The sequence below is a fragment of the Grus americana genome, chromosome 24 (assembly GCF_028858705.1).
Source record: "Grus americana isolate bGruAme1 chromosome 24, bGruAme1.mat, whole genome shotgun sequence".
NCBI lineage: Eukaryota > Metazoa > Chordata > Aves > Gruiformes > Gruidae > Grus > Grus americana.
The window spans coordinates 2,636,124-2,651,742 of record NC_072875.1 but is presented as its reverse complement, the minus strand read 5'-3'; the positions used below and the strand labels follow the sequence as shown (position 1 = coordinate 2,651,742).

Here is a 15,619-nt window from a genome sequence, read left to right as displayed (position 1 = left end):
GCAGTGGGGAGGCTGCTCCTTTCACCCTTGGCTTAACAGGCATTTAGAGTGCTGGCATCCTGCTCTGCTGGCCCCACTGCTGCGCCAAGGGTGACGGCGGTGAGGAGCTGGAAGCAGACGTGCCATCTAAGCTGGTCTGTGCTGGAGACCGTGGAGATCCTCCTGCTGAGGTCCCCTGGGAACTGTGCTGTGCAGTGGGAGGAGAGGGCTTGGTCTGTCATCCTGCTTTCCCGTGGCCACAAGACTGGCTTCGCGTCATCGGTGCGCGAGGTGTCCTCTGTGGGACACAGCCTGGCGTTTCAGCAGGGCAGAGGACTGGGACTGCTGAGGCAGCAGGAGGGACAAGGTGCTCTGGGAATTTCACTGGCAAGGCTGTAAATCAGCCCTCGTTCCCTGCAGGCAGGTCCTGTCCTCACCCTCTCAAAATGCATCCAGAGGTTCCTGCAGCCCATGATTTCTGGGGAGGGAATGCCCTCCTGGAAGGCGCCTTGGGCAGTGTGGCAGTGGCCCCATGCATGGGCCTGGCAGCATTACTCTGGCTAGTTGTCCCTATTCCCAGGAAGATCGCATTCTCCATTTGTCTGGCTTCTTTCCTTTCACAGGCAGCAGTGACAGAGCCCGTTGTGAGCCAGGAAACATTTGCTGAGCTCCTTGGTTCTCAGGAATTGAAGTCATTATTTACACCAGGGCAGGAGGGAGGCTGGGAGGGGGAGCTGCCTGGGAGAGCTCTGACCGGGCTGATCTGATGGAAGGTGACAGCACTTGCAGGGAATCCTTCTGCTGTTAGCTCCACTGAACATTTGCATAAATTACTGCTGGTTTAATTCTGTGTTATTTTGGCCCTGCTCCACAGTACGCTCCCACATGGCAAGGGCTGAGCTCACCTGCTGTTCCTGTGGTCCCCAAGAATTTATGAATGGGCTGCTCTTCTGGGGACCAGAAACCTCAGCGGGGAGGATGAGCCCTTGTTGCTTTCTCACATAGGGCTGGCAGCCTGAAGAGGGAAGTTCTTCCCCAGGTGAAACGCGCAGTGCACTTTGGTGTGTGCCTATTGCAGGGACAGAGGTGCCTGGTGGCTAGCAGGTGGGAAAAGGAGCAGCAGACTATTTTTTGTATTCGAGTATTTGCTATTCGTATTTCAAGTATTCACTATGTCATAAATAAGCCAACTGAAGTTGCTCAGACTATGTTTCCGAGGGGCCTGGCTTCCTTAGCAGCACCCAAACTGATGCGTTTTGGGGAGAGCAGCCAGAAATCCTTGGGTAGGCACGACTGCGTGTATACTGCCCGTTGCAATCTGCCCGAGAACCAGGATGCGAGGCAGGAGCGAGTCCTGTTGTGATTCTGGTCACAGCCAAAATATCAATTTGCTCTATGGCCACAGCATGCCATTTCACTTTTGTGTGTGTGACATTCCTATTTGTTATAGGAAATTGTTGTCCTATGCTTTTCAGGGAGTTTAGTGTTCCTTGGATATCCAAGATATGACCTTCAGGAAAAAACCTCAATTGGTGTCCAGAGTGCCAGCAAGGAGTTTATTTTCTGTATTGCAAAAGCAACCCCCAGACCATAACTGAGCATGACCTGGAGAGTTGAGCTCCTGAGCCTCTCGGTTGTGCTGCTGGAAGCTGTTCCCGCCAGGTATCCCTGCGATGTTCTGAGACCCTTGGTTACCTGTGGGAGAGGAGGCTGGCACATTCAGCCAGGCATTCTGGAGCAGCCTGTGGATGCTTTTTGGTCCTTGGGCTCAGCTGATGCTGCCCTTCAGCAGAACAAACCACTGTGAGGTCCTGAGAGGCTTTGATGGTGAAGGAGCCGGCAAACTCCACACTGTTTGCTTTTACCTGCAGGCCCAGGAGCTGGGAGAAGAGGAAAAAGACCAAAGCAAAGCCAGTATAGAGGAAGAGCAAAGCAAAAGAACAAAAGCTGCTGAGAGGTATGGTACAAACAGAGCAACGAAGGAGGTGTGGACAGCTCTAACTCTGACTTTCCTGTCTTGGCTGCCCCTGCTCTGGTCACTCCAACATGTACAGGTGTCCCCTGTAGAACATGCTGGGATGCTGCAGCTTCTCGCAGGGTCTTTCCCAATAAAACTCTCGCTTCTCACCTGCCACCTCCTTAGTCCTGTCACAGCAGCTTTCAGCTTTGTTCCATCTTCTGGCTCAGTAGGCAGCAAACCTGTCTCTCATTGCCTTGTGACTGCCCCAGATGTGGAGCTGGCCTGTTTCCCTCACAGCTATCTGACCTCAAGGCTGCAAAAGTCACGGTCTGAACCTGTTAACATGGTTTTGTGCCCTATGGCCTTTAACCACAGAAGACTTAGCCACTGGCTGTTGTGTGGCTGAGGCAGCCCCCAAGTCTCAGCCAGCACTGGTCCTCACTGGGCAGAGCCTGTAGCTGAAGGCTCCCAGGGCTCAGCTTGCTGCCTGTTACTGGTGGCAGGAGAGTCCAGCTGCAGTGTGAGCGGTTCTCTTCCATTTCCTTCCATGGAGGTGGCCTAGAGCAAGTCACTGGTTGACCATGTGTAAGCATTAAGCTATTTTATATCCTGGTATGTGGACAACTCACTCGAGTGCACCAGCTGTTACCCCAAGAGCGATGCTGGCTTCTAGACCCTTAGTTACTGCTAGGACTGGACTGTCTAGGGAAGCTATTCTCAGCCTGTTTGTGGAGACCTGTACAAATGGTTGAACTATGGTGCTGAGCAGTGAGCTCCATGCTCTCTCAAACCCCTCCCCCTCAGCCTTGGAGCTGCAGTATGTGGCATTTATAGATGAATAGTGTCAAAGCTCTTAGCCTCCACGCAGAGTTACATATACTCAGGGGCACTGGGAACCAAAAAGCTGTTGCCTGTGCCAGGAAAACTTGTGAACAGAAGAAGCTGCAGTCCGTCTTAATGACTGGCTGCATGCACTTGGGATTCGCAGCCTTGTTCTTAGAGGAGCTGTTCATGTGAAGGTCCCCGAAAACATCTTCTGCCTGCAGGAGTTGTCTCCTTGTCACTTGGTACCCGCTTCCCAGCTGTGCGTCCTCTCTTTCTGCCTGTAAAGCTACCTTGTGCTTGCCTTGTTTCTCTCCTCTGAACCTCCCAGACGAAGTAGTACTGTGACTGTAAGCATGCCTGCCAATAGTGCCATCTGTAATTTGGACAACAGTGTGAGTATTGCTAATAGGGCTGACTTATCTTGGGGAAGTTCTCTAAGGACTTGGAAAGAGAGGGGATAATCCAGGGGAGGGATTCAGTATTTTAAGGCTGACACCCATTAAACCCTCAGCTGCCTGTTAGCCTGGCAGGGCTCGAGGTGGTGGGAATGGTTTGGTGTTTTGTGCCTCTGGCAGCCCCATGTCGGACGAAGGGGTCCCGTTGGCAGGCATGGCTTGGTGCCCGTCGGAGTCAGCCGCACATCCTGTCTCCCCTCTGTCTTGTCTTCCTGCAGTAGCTGCTAGAATCTGATTTGTGCTAATCTGATCTTCTGTTACCTCTTTTGTGCTGCAAAGTGAGAGGGACCAAAGTGCTTGTGAAGCACCAGAAGAGAAGTGTTTTGCTTTAGAAAATCCCAATCAGGAAGAGGCCGTGGCCCAGGAGCTGGAGGAGGGGTCGCTGGATAGCCAAATCAATCTGGAGGAGCTTGCCGCCCCGCAGAAAGCGTAAGGGCTTTGTTTGAGTCCATAGTATTGTGAGCATAACATCTTTTGTCCTTTTGTTCCCCTTTGTGGTGTTTGAAGTTAGCGTGTGAAGTCAGCACACCAGGAGATGCGGTTTGGTGGGCACAGCGGAGCTTGAACATCTCCGTATGCAAATCCAAGCAGCTGTTTCACTGGCAAGAGTGCCAAGTGAACAGTCTGTACCGGGGAGGGTGAGAACAGCAGCTCGGCCTGTGGGGTCTGTGGCACAGGGCTCTGTGGGATGGAGAACGAGCTGTTTGCTTTGTACTTGGAAAAGCCACCTTCTTCCCAGTATTCCTAACAAGGCTGTAAGCATTCACCCTACTTTGAGAAATAAATGCTTTCACGCAGACTCCTGAGCTCACTTGCTGAGTGGTGCTTAGACTGGGGGGGGGGGGCAACAAAAACCTGACAAATCGCCCCATTTTTACAGTCTCAGGGAACATTGGTTGCCTTGAGATAATAAGGTCAGAACACAGGATGGTAGAGCTCAGGCTCCTGCAAAAGCCGTGGTCTGTTGCTGTACTAAATTGACGGTCTTTGCAGATATGTACCCCCAGTTCCACCGTGATAGAAGATCTTAGTAGCAGTGATTGTGCTGACTTTGCTTTTGATGTCAAATGACAGATCAGCAGATGTAATTGCGGGGGGCGGGGGGGGGTGGGGGAAGGCAGAGCATCTTGCAGGACAGAGTGGTGGAGAAGCAATCTTTGATGCAGAGACCAGCACAGCATCTCCCCCTTTCTATTAGAAATTGTGTTGAGTTGTGTAAATGTGTGTGTGGTGGCTGGAGCTCTTTTAAGCAAGAACTGGGGCAAAAGGAAGAACATGATAAAAAGGTGAAAGTGGCTGAATTGCTTTGCAGAGCAGCTGTTAAACAACACCTTCTGTAGGCACCTCTGCAGCTGGCCTAGAGCGTGGAGCACTATGGGGGAGCACTAGCGAAGCAGGATTTTTGCAGAACCCAACTACTCTTTGCTGTGTCTTGTTCTTTTAGCTAATGGCTGCACAAGTGACCTTATCTCTTTGACTCAAGGCTATATTACTGGGGTTGTTGTTTCCCTAATTCATGGCAAAACAGAAGTCTCTCCACCTTTACGCTAGTAGTCTCAGAGCATGGTGAGACCTTGCTGCTCCAGCTTTCGCTAGCAAAGAATAAAAATTTTGTTCTTAGACTAATCTTTGTTTTCCCCTCCTTCCCCTTCAGCCTCTCTCAGACCTTATAATTTTGCTGCTCTCTGTCTGAAAAAACTTAATTAGAAACAGATTGGTTTTGAATTTTTGGAGTGCTTAGAGCTTTCTGTTGCCTGGAGCTGGCAAAGTCCCAGCACACTTTGCAATTGCAGAAAAATACCTGGTCCATCAGAAGCGCGCTGCCGGTCCCTGGGCTGAAAGCAGGCGCTGTTGGCATCTGCTTTTGTGCCTGGCAGCCCTGGCCAGGGTTTTGTAGCCGCTAGATCTGTTGCAAAGTGAGACCGTGTTGCCCTTGCAAGGTGAGCTCTAGTGGGCAAAATAAGAGCTATTCAGGACCTGAGTGCTGCTAGGGCTGGGTTTAATACCTTGTCAGCCAGGCTTGCTCTGGGAGTCAACGAGAGGCCCCACCACCCTTGCGCGGGGATGTCCCCAAGCTGTTACCTGAGATAACGTGCCACTCAAAACCTCGAGTGTGTGCTGCGTGTTGCCTGACAGCCTTGTAAAGAGTGCTTTCCTGTAGCAAGCTTGTCTTCTGCCTCTGCGCCCTCCACCTGCCTACGCTGCTGTTCCTTACCTCCCGTGAGCCGAACAGCGAGGGCTCCACAGCAGCCCGCAAGTGGCAGCGGTCTCGTGGGGGTTCTGCACATCCTTTCCCTTTGTCGACAGTACAGCTTTTAGAATTAGGTGGCTTTGAGATTTTTGTTTTGGAGCTGGTACTGTTTGAGGGGAGGACATTGCTGTTCCTTTCATGTTACTTGGTGTACTGTCACCCTTTTGCCAAAGGAGCTTTGTCTTTTTGGTAGGCAACCTGAGGAGGAAATCAAACAGGAGCAGTCCTTGAACCAGCCTAGTGAAGAATCCCTGGGGGGAATAGCCAAGGAGCTGGAGCTTGAGCAAGAGAAAATGCATTTATTGCAAGCAAAGGAGGAGAAAATTCAGCAGCTCCAGGAGGAGATGAGGCGGCAGGAGGAGGAGGAAGCACAGAAGCTTCATCAGCAAAAAGAAAAATCCCTCAGGTACTGTCCTCTTACCTCATCTCCCTGCTATTTCTCCTATGAGCCTTTCCTAGCTGTGATTTCACTGCCGGTGGCTGCAGGCTTGTGCTGTTTTAGGCCACCGCCTCGGGAGTAGCGCTACTTTGCAGAGTTGCGGGCAAAGGAGGCAAGAACCAAGCCTTTGGGGAGGAGGAGTACGGGCCTGTGGCACAGACACTCCTCTGCATGAGGATCTGCACATATCGAAACGAATAGTGGTCTGCTGTTGGTGCCGTAAATGCTGAAAGCAGATGTGTAGAGAGCACAGTCTGCCTCAGGAAAATGCTCTCCAATAGAGACAAGAGAGCATCTTCCTGTGTCCTGCAAGACGAGCTCCGATTCAATACACACGCAGCTTTCAGAGCTCCAAACCTGTCTTATGGTTAACCTGGGAAAAGTTTCCCGTTCCGTGTGTGGAGCTTTACCACCTGGCAGACGCTCAAATCCTGGGCTAAATGGTAGTAACAGGACTGGAAATTGGAGCATTAGAGGAGATGAGGTTACCCCAGAGGAACTATCTGAAACTCTGGTACTGTATGTTTTACAGACGGAATTCCAAACAAGACTTTAAGGAACAGGGCACGGATGTCTGTGTGAAACCCAGCCAGTGCGTGAGGATCTAATAGCAATCCAGAGAGCGGAACAGCGCTGGGAGCTGTGTCCTCTCCTTGGGGGCATTTTCTCTCAAGGCTTGTATTTTACTTCAGCTGGCCTTGATACTTATGTTCTTAGCACGCTGAGCCAGCCAGAACAGTATCTTGACAGGAAATGTCATGGGAATGTTGTCTTGGGTGCGAAGAAAGACCCAGAAATCACACCTAAAGGGAAAAATGTCTATGCAGTAATAAAGCAGCAGTAAAAAGGGTGTCATGTGAAAATACAAAGCTTACAGAGGTGCTAATGCACCCAGGTACCTCGGCTGGGAGCCTGCTTTTGTTTAATAGGAGTTGATTTCATTTACCTGGAAAAAAACCCAAACAAGTGCCACATATGATGATATTGTGCATTTTAAAAATGTGCTGCAGAAGTTGGATGCTCGGGGGCTGCATGTCCTGTGCCAGCAGCCAGGTTCTGAAGGTATGGAGAAGAATTCATGGTCTGGAGGCCTGGAAAAGCATCACTCGGGCAGGCACAGCTGATCTAGAGGCTTTGGGGAGGTGGAGTGAAGGTATTAAAGCCTCCTGAACCTTTTTTTTTTTTTTTTCCTGGCTGCTCATCTCTCAGGACTTTAAAAGAAGTTTTGGCAAAGGCTTCTGAGGAGGAAGAGTTGTGTGTCAGAAAGGAAGAAACAGAGAGACTCTCAAAGCTGCGAGCCAAAATCATCTTGGAGACTGAGGCAGAGAAGGAGAAGATAAGGTGAAAAGTTTTTCTGCCCTCTTTAGGGACATAACTCCCCTGCTTTGGGAGGGAAGCAACCATTTAAAGTGGAAGTGCTAGCATGCCTGAGCCTCCCGTAACTGGTACCCTGCCTTGGCAGTAAGTACGAGGCCCAAACTATGATGCTGTGTGTCGATGGAAGTACCTTGCCTGTCCTATCCTATAGCAATGTCTTCTGCCAGCTCTGGCTCCTAAACGGAGCCCGGGGTAAAGTACCAAATTGTGACTTGTTTCTGTTTCTGTCCTTGTTGCAAACCTACCAGGGCAGAGCAAGAGGTCACGCTGCAGAAACTAAGAGAAGAGTGGGAATCCCTGCAGGAAATGGAGAAGGAGAGCCTGGAGAGGAAGCAGCAGCTCGTGTTGGAGGAAATGAAGCTGGAAATGGAGGAAGCTCAGCAGAAAGAGATGATCGGGCTGGAACAAGAGAAGGAACAATTCCTGAGTGAGCACAAGGAGAGATTAGACAGGGAAAAGAAGAAGGTGAGATGTTTTATTGCCAGCTAGGGTCAGACCCCTGCTGTTCACGATGCCCTGGCTTGCATTGCAATGCTAAAGTGTTGAGATAAAGTACATGCAGGTGTTATTTAAATAATGACTGACTTAAAACATCAAGGGAAGATGTTAGGCATGCTGTTAGAGGCGTGATTGGAGAGGAGTACTCCCCCAATTTTTATTAATAATAAATAAGGTATTTAGATGGCCACACTGCATCTGAAGAAAAGAAAGATCACTGTATGTCTCTGCCAAGCTAAACCAAGCCATTTTATCAGATCAGAATACCTCTGGCTGCTGCTGCAGTCCTCCAGAGAGCTTTAAGTTCTTGAATGGCGGCACTCTGTAGTCCTTCCAGCACAGCATGATTGAGATCCATTGAGGAGGGAGGGAATAGCACCCTCCCAAGTGGGAGGGAAAGCACATAGAGAGTAAAGGCACCTTGTATGTAACCTGGTTTGGAAGGGGTTTACTGTTGTGCTTCTTTTTTTGATGATTATGGATAGATGCTAACTGCAAATGCATCTGGTATGGCATGTCCCCACACATAGAGGTTTTCCAGCAGAGTCGTGCTCTTCTTTCTGTAGGCAGTAGAAGAGCTAGAGAAACAGTTTGCAACTGAACTCCAGCAGCTGAAATCTGCAGCAGAAGAGAAGCATCGTCAGGTAAAAGACAGCATCTTTAGAATGTAAATAGGTTTTTTTCCTACTCTGCCACCAAAGGTGGCTAGGGAGGGTGCCATTAATGTTTTTCCACTTCCTAAATGTAGTTCTGGTCTGGCACAGCATTTGGGCGTGTTCCAAGTAGGGGGTGGTGAGACTGCACGCACTGGTCTCCGCCACGGTGCTTGCTCTCTGTAGGAGGGCACTAAATGGATCTTGTCAGAAAGGTGACAAGTCTCTGTGGGTGGCTTTTGTGGCAGGTCATTTCCAGCCTGCAGACCCAGATAGCGGAGGCACAGAGGAGCGAAGTAGCTCGGCTGCGTGACGACTTGCAGAGAGCAGAGCAGAAAGTGCAGCAAAAAGCCTATCAAGTAACAGAATACGAACGTGAGGCAAGTATTTGTCTTGGATTGCTGAAGGATCTTCTCCCCCTCTCCTTGGATGCGTGGTGAGGTCTGAGAGGCCACATCCCCTGCCTGGGGTGACAGTGATGCCTCAGGGGAAAGGACACCCCGGCGGCATCTCGCCTCGCCGGGGCACTTGCTTTGTACTACCCAGGCCCCAGACTGATCCCACTTGCAAGGTACTCTGGGCTTCAGTCCTTCTGCTCGGGTGAAAGTTGATCTCTTGGGGGACCGCTGTAGTTCAGGGAAATAAAGTTTCCACGTTATCCCCGCAGCTCAGCGAGCTGATGAGAGAGAAACGCCAGGAAGTGGAAAAAGACCATGAGAAGAAAATGGAGAGGATGAAAGAGGAGCACCAGGAGGTCCTAGCACGGATTCAGGATCAGTATGAGGAGGAGGTACTGCTGGGGGAGAGCAGTGAACCTGAGAGGTGACAGCAGTGGCTCGCCCAATCGGGCTGTACCTGGGCTGGCGCTGCTGCTTGCCAGACCTGCCCAGCTCAGCCACTCCTAGAACTGGAAACCTCGTTCCTTCTAGGAGAAGTGGGCATTGTTGCCATGATGTAAAATGAGTTTAGGCTGAGGTTGTGCTTCGCTCAGCCACTCTTCTTGTTTGTATCTTGCAACAAACAGGAGAGAAAGCAAAGAGCAGAGCTGTTTGAAGGCCTGCGAAGTGAGATGGCGCGCCTCCGACAGCTTCATGAAGCGGAGGTGAAAGCTCTGCAGGCAGAGCTGGATGAGCGGCTTGCTGCGCTGCAGCACAGGCAGAGGGAGAAGGTGAGGAGAACGCTTTGCCCAGCAGCTTGCTGTGACTTGGCTGCTTGGGGATGGACTGGGTAGGATGACACCTCAGTGTGCCTGCAGCCCTCTGCAGCCCAGGGTGACACAAGTGACAGGCCACGCTTTCCCAGTTTCTGTCGCTCCTCCTGGTTCCAAGGCTCTGCCTGGTGAGTGAGGAACTTGTGCTGTTCTCTCTTTAACTCTGCATCTCTGTGCAGGAAAGAAAACTCCAGGAATCAGAAAATGAGCTTGAAATGCGCACAAAGAACGTCAAAGCCAGATCAGTGCAGCTCCTGAGCCAGGTGAGCCAGCCCTCTTGGGCTCGCAGAGGTTTCCTAGCCTGTGCTGCTCCTCTGGCCGCTTCCTTGTGGGACCTTTTCAGAAGTGCCCAGCCAGGGCTTTAGCTGCCATCCGAGCGACAGGTGAAGCTTCCGTCACAGTTGGAGCAGGGCTAAGCACTCCCAGCGGTACGGCCTCATGGCTGACGTTTGCAGTGAAAGTCAGCGCTCTTCTGGGAGACTGTAACTGACAGAGGGATTGTCGAATCCTTTTCAAGGCAGCATGTCTTGCTTGGTATCGCTTTGGATTTTAGTCAATCCCTCCCTGACTTGCCTCTTCTCCCTGCTGCCAAGAAAAGGGAATGAGTGTTTCTGGATCTTGGGTAGCAGAGTGGGAGAGGGAAGCACTCCAAATGCTCCTGTGGAGCTGGCAGAAATCTCTGGGTGATGCTCTTGCCTGCCAGATCTCTCAAGCCCTGGTCTTCACCGAGGGCTGTAGATCATAACCTTGCTTCTGTGAGTCCTTCCTTCCGAAGCGGCACAGGAGCGAGGAAGTAAAGGTGGAGAAATGCTGGAGGCAGCCAGCGGCTTCACAAAAGCAGCATCCTGCAGGAATGGCTATGTGCCTTGAACACTCTTGCAGCTGAGCAGGATGGGGTGTTCCTCCACAGGAGTGCAAATATTCCCAGCTTCTCACTTGAAGTCAGATAAAGGGAGGGGAGCTTAAGTGTGTGTGGGGGGAATCAAGCAAAACTGATGACAAACCTCAGGTATTTTGAAATAGTCTCGAAACTCAGGTCTGACCTCTGCACTTCAAGTGCTGCTCGGCATCGGCAGTCTCCTCGCTCTGACACTCACCTGCTTTCTCACCTGTATATAGGAGGAGGCGCTGAGAAAGAAAAGGCAGCAGCTGCTGGATGAAGACAGGCGGACTGAGCTAGAAAGAGACGTACGTATGCCTTAGCTGTGGAGAGGTGCTGTGCTGCCTCTCTTTTGGGGATGAGGGGACCACACTAGATCTAGGGCTTTAAAAAAGCAAGCTGTTGCTTTTAAATTGAGTCTGCCAATCCCTCCTTGCCTCAGCCTGGAACGCATCCCACTGGGTGTTTGATTAGCTCTGAGCTGTTTCCAAAAAAGAGACATGGTCCCGTTATTCCAGGATTGGCATGTGGTGTGTGCCCGTGTAGCTCCGGGACCTCCTGTGTGCTGCGCAGGTAGCAAGTCTGTTGCCTGTTGTGTGCTTTTTGTTTTGGTGTTGGGGAAACTACTATTGGGGATTTTCTGGTTTTCGTCTAGGAAGCTGCTTTAGCTTCTCAGCTCCGCCTTGAGGAGAATAGGAAGGAGCATGCCAGCCTTCTTGAGTCCATCCGGCAACTGCGTAGGTCTCTTGAAGAGCTCCAGGACCAGAAAGCTGAACTGGAGGCCCAGGTGGACTTGTTGCAGACCCGGAGCCAGAGGCTGCAGAAACGTATCAGGTGTGTGTATGAGAAGCTTCCTCTAATGCAAAAACATCTACCCCATGCCCCTAACAGAAACCTCTCTAACCTAACCGGGACCTCTCCCGTATCTCTTGAGCTCCTTGGCCATATTCCTTCAGGATCCTAAGGGTGGTTTTACTGCATGTTGAGGGCAGGGAGGTCCTGGGTTCTGTTTCCAGATCTATTAATGACTTGCTGTGTAAATGTGTCCCTCTGCCTCAAGTTGTCAGGTTAACTTGTTCGTCTTCACCTCTTGTCTTGTGAAGTTAATAAGATGCTTTGAGGGGGTAGTGAAAAGACTATTTTGGGGTTTTTTTTCAAATGCAGCTGAGCTTCTGGGTAAGGGCTTGCTCAAGACAAATGCGAAGCAATGTTTCCCTGCTCAGCCAGGTTACGTTTGACATAACACCACTGACCCGATACTGTGGTGTTATATGGCACATCTGTGGCCCTTTCCTTCCTGGAAACTGGAGGTCACTTTGGAGACCAGCGCAGATAGGTTGCGGAGCTAGATGGACCTGCAGTCTGATCAAGTGCTGCCACTGTTGCCTTTTCTTGCGACAGTGAGCTGGAGGCAGCTGTCAGGAGCAAACAGGAGACTTTGAAAGAACTGGAGGCAGAAGAAAGTGCAGAATCTCCAAGAAGGAAAGCCGAGCTCCACGTTGAAGACCTGAGAGAAACTGGTCAAGCTGTGAGTAAAGCAGACTGTAAAAGTGTTTGCCTTGTGAGATCGGAGACCGTAACTCCCTTGAAAATCCCAGCTTTGGCTCCTTCTCTGTGGACTCATTTGAGATGCAGTGATGCGTTCCTCTTTGCCAGAGGACATCAACGTGTTTTGTAGTCGTTGTTGATTTCTGTTTATTATTACTAGAGATAAAGGGGTGTGGGCTACTCAAGCACCCTTGGAGTTAAAAGCAAGGCTTGAGTCAGGGATAGAGAAGCCTTTCAGTTTTTTAAAAGGTGACATACAGAACATCCCTGGCACTGGTCTTGGATCTGGGCGGTACTGTGGTGATGTCATGCTGAGTTTTTGCTCCTAATTGCCTAATTTGCTCTTATGGCAACCTGGGGTTCTGTTTCCCCTATATATATATATATATCTTGCTTTTGAAATGTTTCAACTCCTCAGGACTCGTCCGGAGAGCCTGCTTCTCCACCCTCTCAAAGCCATGAGGACAGCGACTCCCCGTTTGATCAGTGAGTATCTGTATGCCAGCTGCTTCTGGAAAATATTGTTCCTTTAGTTTTACAAGCCAATGGTTTTGCTTGGGTTTACATGCATTGCACTGACGATCCATTTTTGGGGAGGCTGCTGCGTGAGGCTGGCAGGATGGCACAGCCAGCACAGAAAGCTAGGAGCATGCCTGTCTCTTCCGTGTAGCGTCAGGAGCTACATCTCTGCGGAAGGGATCTCCATCAGGAATGCCAAGGAGTTCCTGGTGCGCCAGACCCGCTCCATGAGGAAGAGGCACACGGCACTGAAAGCTGCAAAGCAGCAGTGGCGCCAGGATATGCAGAAAGCGCAGGAGGTGGTGCAGGATCCTGACAGCTCCCAGCTCCTGGAGGGTGTGCGCAAGAACCTGGAAGAGGTGAGCCACCGAGCGCTGCCTGTGTCCAGATTTCGGGCATCGTGGCCGCGCAAACAAATCCACGGCCCTGGGATCAATTCCTGGCTCCGCAGGTACGGTGATGGGCAGCTGTGGGTGTTCAGTCCTCCTGGAAATCTGATCTTGTGTGACTGTTCTTTAGTGCAGCGTTCATCCCTGCTTGTCTTGCCTCATCGTAGCACAAGGGTTAGAGTCCTTGTCCATCTCGGGCCGGCTGTAGATTACTTCAGGAAGGCCAAGAGAGCTGTTCAGGAACACAGTGCAAATGCAGTGTCAGAGAAGCTGGCCTAAAGAGAACTTCGGCTTTGGGTCATGGTGATGTTACCGTGCATCAGATGAGTGGCCAACACTGCCCGTGTGCACATGCAAAGCCCACAGCTAACGGAGCATTGCACAGCAGAATAGTTCCAGTTCTGTTTCACTGTGTGCCTTGGATTAGGAAGGATCTACAAAGCGGTTGCTGCCGTGCAGCCAGGGCTCAGCAGCTTGCTAGATTGCAGGAACTTAATCGTTAATTGGAACTCTTGAGACTGTAAAGATGGAGAAAGCATTTGGTAGGGAAAGGGGGATTCCTGTGTCATGCAAGTCGCATAACGTTTTCTCCTCAAGCAAAGGAAGTGACAGGTATCCATCCTGTCAAGGTACAAGTTTATCGTTGTAGTTCTACAGAGACTTCACCTTTGCTTGGATCAGCTTGCCAGCTCTGCTGATGTGCCAGCCAAAGACAGGGAAGGACTTTCCTTCACGGAGAGCATTCACGTCTGCAGAACCAAAGCTGTTGACCCTGTTGGATGCAGGGTTTGGAAGTGAAACCTCCTTTTCCTTGGGATAAACGTGCTTTGAGGCATGTGCTCTGCCCTCTGTACACTCTAAGACTTGAGAGCAGTTTTACTGCAGCAGCATGATTTCCTGGGTCGAGTAGGAGTGACGTAATGAAAGTCATCCTGACCGCTAACGTAGAATGTTTCTTGTCTTTCTCGTTTAACTTTCTTCCTTGGCTTGGCTGTTGATCCACTGCAGGAAGCAAAGCAGTTGGACAAGATGAAGTCGGCTATGCGGAAAGGACAGGTGCTGCTGAAGAAGAAAGAGGAGAAGCTAAGCCAGTTGGAGTCCTCGCTGCTGGAGGAGGTAACCACCAGCACTGCTGTTGCTTGTGCCTGCCCTGCTGCATTCCCACCCTGCCCGGAGCTCCTGGCTTCCTCCCCTAGGCTGGGCTCTCTGCAGGGCTTTCGGTCCCTGGGAGGGCTGTTAGGTCTTGTGCTTTTGCGTTTGCTTCGATGGTCAAGCACTTGCCCTCCGTGCAAAGAGAACCCAGCCGAAGCAAGAGTTGTGAGGCTTATTGAAAGCACAAAACACCTTGACTTCTGCCTAGAAGGGCCCATTCGTGTGGCCGCTAGATCTGGCCTCTAGCGCAGGCGCGTGCCGCTTCCAGAGACAAAGCGATCTCTTGACTTTCAGGTTCTGCGGTCAGGGACTGAAGACGAGCCTGCCTTCACTTGGCCTATGCCTGGTGGCAGGCTGGCCAGCATAGACAAGCTGTAGGCAGTATTCTAGTAGCTTTTATGTTTCAGGGACAGAACAGCAGGTTATGTGCACTGTTTTCCTTCTTCTGACCAGCTTTCAGATGAAGATACGCTGAAGAGTGCTGCATGCAAGAAGATTGTGACTTTTGATCTCAGCAACTCTGAGGACTCAAACAGTACATCCAGTATAAATCTGCATCAGCCTAAAAGTAAGTGCCTGACAGGCCCGATATACACTGTGCCCCATGTATAATGCTGTAGACCTAGCTCTGGCGCTCAGTCTTGCCTTTCTGATGTACCTTCTGTTGTTCTCACTTGTGTTGATTAGTGTCTGAGGTGGGTCTCCTATCAGTGACTGAGACTGCTCTGGATATACAACAGCTTTTGAAAAACTTATTTCCTGCCTGTAGTGGCAGATGAGAGGGATGGAATCTGTGTGTGAACTTGCCTTTTAAATCTGTATCTCTGTTTTTTTAGAGTGGATTATAAAATCTGGTTTCAGTTCTTCCCTCTCTGCTGTTGCAGAGCTGTATTGTGCTTCTGCAGGTGTCCAGGCTTCCTCTTCCTCACATCTCTGGCAGGAGAGGCTGCTGTGCTCTTCTGTCTGTCTTCCGTCGCCTGTAGCGGGAGTTGTGCAGGTGGGAAGAAGGGCTCCCATAAACAGCCGGGAAGGCAGGAGGGTTGTGCTGCTTGCAGAAAGGCTGGCAAGGCTGAAGCTTAAAGAAAACTTGGAAAACTTCCCTATGGCAACAGACTGACAAGCGGTCCAGTCTGGGATTGTCTCGCTGACCCTGATCAGTAAAATATGTGCAGGCACATGTGAAACTCAAGGGTCTTCTCTCACCATGAGATGAGAGCTGCCCTAGTGGTCTTACCTCCAGCCTGGCTGGTGGCCCAGAGAGCTTGCTTTTTATGAGCGTGTGAATTGCAACCAATTTTGCATCTGCTCAGTTTGTGTGCAGTGAGACCGTTGAAGTAGAGCACGATTCCCTGTGGCAGGGTGCAGTACGGGGGGGCTTCAGCATGGAACATGCAGCCCTTGAAAGGCCTTGCCATTTGCAAGGGAATCGCCGTTATGTTTGCGGCTGCAGGGTGCAGGAGAACTCGGAGGGATGGAGCAGGGAG

At 50.8% G+C, this 15,619-nt stretch overlaps 1 protein-coding gene across 3 annotated transcripts in view; it reads left to right on the top strand.

Moving 5' to 3' along the window:
- Positions 1-15,619, top strand: part of CEP164 (centrosomal protein 164) — a 37,172-nt gene that overhangs the window by 18,667 nt on the left and 2,886 nt on the right. For all 3 annotated transcript variants that reach the window (XM_054802988.1, XM_054802987.1, XM_054802985.1), the window contains 17 exons: positions 1,851-1,936; positions 3,499-3,648; positions 5,664-5,876; positions 7,119-7,250; positions 7,535-7,751; positions 8,351-8,428; positions 8,686-8,817; positions 9,105-9,227; positions 9,462-9,605; positions 9,827-9,910; positions 10,767-10,835; positions 11,183-11,361; positions 11,929-12,055; positions 12,494-12,561; positions 12,746-12,953; positions 13,992-14,099; positions 14,589-14,703. In XM_054802988.1, the coding sequence (XP_054658963.1) occupies positions 1,851-1,936; positions 3,499-3,648; positions 5,664-5,876; positions 7,119-7,250; positions 7,535-7,751; positions 8,351-8,428; positions 8,686-8,817; positions 9,105-9,227; positions 9,462-9,605; positions 9,827-9,910; positions 10,767-10,835; positions 11,183-11,361; positions 11,929-12,055; positions 12,494-12,561; positions 12,746-12,953; positions 13,992-14,099; positions 14,589-14,703 (2,233 nt within the window). The remainder of the gene's footprint in view (positions 1-1,850; positions 1,937-3,498; positions 3,649-5,663; positions 5,877-7,118; positions 7,251-7,534; positions 7,752-8,350; positions 8,429-8,685; positions 8,818-9,104; positions 9,228-9,461; positions 9,606-9,826; positions 9,911-10,766; positions 10,836-11,182; positions 11,362-11,928; positions 12,056-12,493; positions 12,562-12,745; positions 12,954-13,991; positions 14,100-14,588; positions 14,704-15,619) is intronic.